The 6,834-nt window shown below is 54.0% G+C and overlaps 1 protein-coding gene across 1 annotated transcript; it reads right to left on the bottom strand.

Moving 5' to 3' along the window:
• Positions 1-259: 259 nt before the first annotated feature.
• On the bottom strand, positions 260-5,957 carry LOC128836896 (zinc finger protein 316-like). The gene is made up of 5 exons (XM_054027601.1): positions 5,822-5,957; positions 5,358-5,428; positions 5,050-5,176; positions 4,390-4,503; positions 260-3,255 (listed from the first exon to the last, which is right to left on the bottom strand). The coding sequence occupies exons 1-5, from the start codon at positions 5,952-5,954 to the stop codon at positions 2,645-2,647; spliced, it is 1,056 nt and encodes a 351-aa protein (XP_053883576.1). The 5' UTR covers positions 5,955-5,957; the 3' UTR covers positions 260-2,644.
• Positions 5,958-6,834: the final 877 nt, after the last annotated feature.

Raw genomic sequence — 6,834 nt, 5'->3', positions numbered from 1 at the left:
TTGTCAAAAATTTCCCACAAATAGTTTTGGTTTCAGCAAATAGGCATTTTTGATGGAAACATTTTATCAACATATTTCCAACCATCTCTAGTCCTCTGCAGATAACAGAAAGCTAGATCTGACAAACAGGGGGAGCAGATTTAATTTACATAATGTTAATAGTTCTATTGCATTCATCACCAACACGTGTGTTAGACACACACACACACACACACACACACACACTGAAGAGCCATGGTGTTTCAAACCTAGGACCACGTAACACATACAGAGCATTTATTTTACACAGACATAGAACATTTCAGCCACAGCTCTCAAACTGCTGCATGGAAGAAGGCTGGTTTTATCACTCTCAGTTTATAGATGAGGAAAGTGAGGTACTGATAGAAGTGACTTTTAAAGTTTAACACAGCACATCACAACCAGAATGCCTACAAGTCCTCACTCCCTGTCCTCTTGCTCTAACCAACTAGACCACGCTCCCTTGCAAGAGCTGGAGATAGAACCCAGGAGTCCTGATCTCTCCAGTGCCTTCAAGACGTAACATATTCCACTCTTTTTGTCTCTGTAACAAGGTAGGAAACTCACATCTCTCAAGCCAGAGTCAGTAACCACTCATCTCCAGATGCATCAAATCCTGAGCCAAGCTCCAATTTACCCAGATACTCTTAAATGAAAGAGAAGAATAGACAAACAGGAATACTAAAATAAATAAAGCTTCCCCTCTAGGTATAGACAATGCAAAGCCAGGCTGGGGATGTGAATCATGAAGGCTCTAACCTTAGGGATCAGGATGGATTTGTAATTTATTATTTATATTACCTAGTGCAAAGGGTCATCACTGAGATCAGGCCCGCATCATGCCAGGCACTGCATAGGCCTGACCGAGATCAGGACCCCCATCATGCCAGGTGTTGCACAGACACAGTGAGAGACAGTCCCTGCCCCAAGAAGCTCACTGTTTAAATAAGACAAGGAATAGGAGGGGAGACAGTGGCAAAATGATTTGCTGAAGGTCACATAGCAAGTTGGTGGCAGAGCCAGGAATCCGTGTGTGAGATGGTTAATGATTCCTGCTGAGCAAGGGGCAGAACAGGGGGAAATGAACCCCATTCTGGGGCACTTTGCACCTTGAGGGCTGCAGTAATTCCTGGAGGTGTTTGTTGTGAAGCAAAACAATCAGCCTCACTTTTTCCTCCATCAACTGCTTTGTGGCTTATTCACGTCACACAGCTGCTAATGTCAGTCAGCCTATCCAGGATTGCACCAGTGACCTCAAACTAGAAAAATTTGCTGTTATAGCAAAGACCAAACCCCCTTTAACCAGGGCTGTAACAGACTCTTATCCTTTGTGGATCAGGGACGGGGGGGAGCTATGACACACATCACCAGTGGGTTACTCTACTGCCTCCCAGCTAACAGGCCTGGTCCATTAGCGCAGGCCAAAGGTGACTGTGGGAAGAGCTCAATGGAAAATGTTTTGGGTTTTTTTCTCCCCCTCTGAAGTTTTTGATGAGAAAAGGAGGAAAAATCACTTGCCTATATTTTTCAAGGAAAATTTTGTTTTTTTCAGCAAAAATTGGAAAATTTCAGCCAAAACAAAAAAATTAAATTTGGAAATGCTTCACGGGAGTTGTAGTTTTGGTGCCTCGTGCTCCCATTCTCTTCCATAGGCTGGCAGTGGCCTACCTGGTTGGACTACATCTCCCATGATGCACTATGGTCACCCCTAGGAGCTGGGAAGTAGTGCATCATGGGATATGTAATCTGTAGAGTACAACCAAACCACAACTCTCAGAAAGCACTAGGGCACGTACACAAATTGAAACATTTCAGTTTCCAGCTTAAATTTTTCTGTTTTCAGGGATCTGTTTCTTTAACAAACAAAATTCAACATTTTCCATGGAATGCAAACACTTTTCATGGAAAAACTTCATTTAATCAAAAATCAAACATTTCATCCAAATAAAGTTTAAATGAAAATTTTTCAGCCATTATAATTATGCCCAGCTCTTATCTAGTGATTTCCATTAGAAGATCTCAAAGAACTTTACAGTATCATTGTCTCCATTTTGCAGATGGGGAAACTGAGGCACAGGGGTGGCTGTTACTTGCCTGAGATCACCCAGCAAGCCAGAGACTGAGCCAGAAGTATTAACGTAGTGCTCTGTCCACTAGACCAGTGCTTCTCAACCTTCCCAGACGACTGGACCCCTTTTAGGAGTCTTGTTTGTCTTGCGTGAAACCCCCAAGTTTCACCTCCACTTAAAAACTACTTGCTTACAAAATCAGACATAAAAATACAAATATGTCACAGCACATGAGTACTGAAAAACTGATGACTTTCTCATTCTGACTGTATGAAATTTTAGTTTGTACTGACTTTGCGAGTGCTTTTCATGTAGCCTGCTGTAAAACTAGGCAAATATCTAGATGAGCTGATATACCCCCGGAAGACCTCTGCCTACCCCCAGGGATACGTTTACCCCTGGTTGAGAACCACTGCACTAGACCACACTGCCTCACAGCCCAGCTCCAGATGTTAGATCCACAGATCACAGGTTCAGTCCCTGCATTCCTTATAGCTGCTCTCTTCTCACTGCAGTGTCTCCTGCCCAGACCCACAACCCAAGTGCAGATCCCATCACCCACTCTCCTCTTTCACAGGCTCAGCATACCATATCCCACCAACCTCCCCCTCAAGGTCCCGTGCCTGGACAAAGGGGTCCTTGTAGACCCGTGTCCCCACAGGTCCGTTGGTGGGGTCTCCATGGTTCAGGTGCTCAGCCTGGTGTTGGGTTAGTGCAGCACTGTGCCTGAAACCCCTGCCGCATTCAGCGCAGAAACAGGGCCCCTCCTGAGCATGGACGCGCCGGTGCCGGCTCAGGGCCGAGCTAAGCTTGAAGCTCTTCCCGCAGCGGGTGCAGGGGAAGGGCCGCTCGCCGGTGTGGACCCGCTGGTGGCGATCCAAGCTGGAGCGGATGGCGAAGCACCTCCCACAGTCAGGGCACTGGTAGGGCCTCTCACCCGTGTGCGTGCGCTGGTGTTTGATTAACTCTGAGTTCTTCATGAAGCTTTTCCCACAATCCCCGCAGTTGACGGGCCGTGCCCTCCTGCGCCTGCACCCTGGCTCCTTGTCTGCCCGCTGCCGTCCTGTTCTGCCGCCATCTCCCCGTTCAGGGCTCCGGGACGTCCCATTCAGCTCCACTCCTGCAGGCCCTTCCTGCTGGGAATTCTCCTTCTCTCTCCAGGCACCTGCTGGGAGAGAGAGAGAGAGAATCCAGGCGGGAATCATAATTTTACCAAGGTCCAAAATTCATAGCTTCATACATTCTAAGGCTAGAAGAGATCATCTAATCCAACCTTCTAGAGAGCGCAGGCCAGAGAACGTCCCCGAATTACTTCCTGTTTGAAGTAGCACAGATCTTTTAGAAAAACGTCCAAACTTGATTTAAAAATTGCCCAGGATGGGGGGGGGACTGGCTGGCTCAGGGGCTCTTGGCCTTTTCCCATGCAAGCCTCTCAAGCACTGCTAGCTAGCTTTGGGGTCATGTCCCCCAACTCTAGGAACGAATCTCTCCTGTAACATCAGCCACCTGAAGTGGGCTGTAGTCCACGAAAGCTTATGCTCTAATAAATTTGTTAGTCTCTAAGGTGCCACAAGTACTCCTATTCTTTTTACTGCTCTACTGAGGGAACGACCAGCTGAATCAGCGCTGACCCCAGTGCGACACTAGGGGGCGCTGTGCTGCAGGGAGCAGGACTGGGGGCTCACTAGGGTGTGCCCTCACCTTGCAGTCAGTGCTGGCCCAATGCAGCGACAGGGGGCACTGTGTTGCCAGGAGCGAAGGGGGGGGGGGGCTCAGTCAGGGGCTCTTTCCTTTCACAATCTGTGCTGACCCCAATGTGTCCCACCTGGCTGCATAGAGATTCCAGTTATCTCTATGATGTACAGGAATTGCACAGTATTCCTTTAAATAGCATGCAAGCCCTCTAGAGGCGTACACTGTGTGTTTTAGAAGCCACCAGAGGTGTAATATGCCCCTAGCCGGGCTTCGCCATCTGTGTGTAATTAGTCCGGGTGGTTACACTGGGCCCAGCTGGGCCTGAGTTGATTCTTCAGATTATTGCTGTTGTGCAAAGAGCAAAAGACATGGACAGACTCTCCTAAATCCTGGGGGCTGGGAACTGCTGTTCAGAACTCAGGGGCAGCTCCCGGTGGCTTTGCTGGGGTCCAGGAGTGACGCCTGCCATGAGGACAGGTGCCTGCTGGGGACAATACTAAGGGAGATCAAACAGAACTGGGGGGGCTCCCGGCAGCTTTGCTGGGATCCCAGCTTTTCCCTTTACTCCCGGATGGTCTCCGAGCCAGTGTCGCTCATTCCTCACCTATGTGGGCACCTCTCAGGATCTCCCTTTCCTTGGAGTCCTGGAGATCCGGGACCCTCGGCTCTTCCCCTCGCTCCATGCAGGAGATCACGGCCCGGTCGGGGACAGGGAATCCTGCTCGGGGGAAGGAAACAGGAGAGGTGGCGCTTGGTGAAGTCTCCCTGGAGGGCTCGGGGCAGAGAACACACCCTCGTTTTAAGCCCGACCCTGTTCTCTGCTGGGGGGATATGTTCACAGGGACCCTTGGGGTAGGGTGATGCCTGGGGGGGGCGATGGGCTGTGCCCCCTGTAAAGGAGTCAGGGATCTCAACACACAGTGAGGGCCCGAATGGCTCGTTCCTAGCCCTGCAGAGAGAGCAGAAGCCCTGCTGGGCACGGAGCTGCCTTGGGAGGGGGATAGAGGGATTCGGTGCGTGTGTGAACCGGAGCAAGGAAATGCAGCCACCTGTGCCCTGGAGATCCCTGGGGGAGGGGATCAAACTATCCCCTGTGAATCTCCTTCCAGTGAGGGGCTGTGGGGGTGACAGTCTCTCCTGTGGGGTTTGGGGCAGGGGCCAATCCCCCAGAAATCTACGGGGCCAGGGAAGAGCCCTGAGCCGAAGCTGTCCAGGGCTCCCCGCTACATCAGCTCCTGATCCCCGAGGGGCAGCGGCGCCTCACCCAGCGAGATCAGAGTCTGGTAATTCTCCTGCATGACGTCCCTGTAGAGCTGCCTCTGCCCTTCGTCCAGGAGCCCCCACTCCTCCCGGGAGAAATACACGGCCACCTCCTCGAACCCCACCGGCGCCTGGAACCAGAAGGGACCCCGCTCAGCACCTGCCGCTCCAGCCACGGCCCCCAGCGCTGGCTCAGAGGGCGGGCAGCGAGGGGCACCGCTGGGAGAGCCCAAGGGGGGAGTGCGTGCAGGAGGACCCAGGGGGAAGGTGCAGTGATCACTGTCCGATCGCACATCCCGCTGCGCATCTCACCTGGGAGCCAGCCACTGCGACCACCAGCTCCAGTGCCGGGCCGCTCCCCTCCTCGCCCAGGGCAGGCCGATCTGTGGGGAGGACAGGGGTCAGAGGCCAGGGCACAGCCCCACGGGGGGGGGGAGGTGTATGGCCCCCTATGGAGCTAACCGCTCTGCTGGAGACCCGTGGCTGGCACAACGTCCAGAGGGCCCTGCTGGGGTCATGCTCATCCTAGGGCACCTGGGCAGCTGCTGGGATCGCCAGCCCCCTTGGCACGGCTCCCAGCCCCACGGAGCCACCTCTCTGCTGCTCCCCCGGGATCTGGGGCGTGTGAACCCCGCTGGCAGCCTCTGGGGCTCGCGTGGGGCACGAGACACAAACACTCGCTGAGTCTGTTGCAGCCACACACCCGGAGCCCAGCTCTAGAGCTCCAGCAACTCCGGATTTCAGTCCTGCTGCCCCTGGCCCCAGCCCCGCCATACCCACGTCCTGCCGCTCGCGGGGCTCCGGCAGCGGCTTGTCCAGGGAGCCCCGGGGGAGCCGCCTGCCTCCGCCCCCCGGCTGGGAACCGGGCTCCAGCAGGGAGCTCCGGGGCTCCATCTTGCCTGAGATCATTTCCCCTCTGCAGGCGTCACGTGTAATCCGGAGCCAATCCTGTTAGAGCAGGGAATGAATGAGCCCTGCCCGTGCCCCTCACTCCCAACCCGCAGCCCCTGGGCTTGCCCCATCTCTCCCCAATAGCCCAGCACTGTGCTAAGGGTTGCTGTGCTGCAGGGAGCAGCGCTGGGGAGACAGTAGGGGGCGCTCTCCCCTGTAAATCAGTGCTGACCCCAACATGCTGGTAGGGAAGGTAGTGCTAAAGGGACTGTGTGGGGGGCTCAATAGGGGGCACTCTCTCCACAGTCAGTGCTGACCCCCACCCCATGTAGCGCTGGGGGGTGCTGTGCTGCAGGGGGCAGGATGGGGGCTCAGTAAGGGGCCCTCTCCCCTGTGGGTCAGTATTTTAAGTGGATGCCCCAGCATGCCAGTGGCACGCGCTACGATAATGGGGTTGCAATCTAAATAATCAATAGTGGGCTACTGGAATTCAGCTGGTATCTAAACCACAGGCCAGGCCACTTGCATCCATTACAGATGTCGTGTGAATTATCCCAAGAGTCTGGACGTGAACCTGGGCACTCGGGCCGAACCCCACCTCTGGTGAACACACAGTGCCGGCCTCTCGCCGCTTCCTGAGGAGTTCCTTGTTTATGGATGCCCCTCCCCTTCCTGTTCCAAATTCCCTCCCCAGTTCGAGGAGAAAAGGCCCAATAGATAGTGAAATGGCTGCTGCCAGGGACCCCTCCCCATTGTTGGTCTTGGGTGGCAACAGGCAGAGCACAGGCATAGGAGACAGGGCTTTGCAGTGAGCTCGGTAGCACCAACCCGGCTGCAGCAGCAGGATGGGGGTGGCAGGGATGAAAGGTTCCATGGTGGTTGAAAATGGCACTCAGAG

This window comes from Malaclemys terrapin, chromosome 4 (assembly GCF_027887155.1).
Source record: "Malaclemys terrapin pileata isolate rMalTer1 chromosome 4, rMalTer1.hap1, whole genome shotgun sequence".
Lineage (NCBI taxonomy): Eukaryota > Metazoa > Chordata > Testudines > Emydidae > Malaclemys > Malaclemys terrapin.
This window is presented reverse-complemented; position numbering and strand designations above follow the sequence as displayed.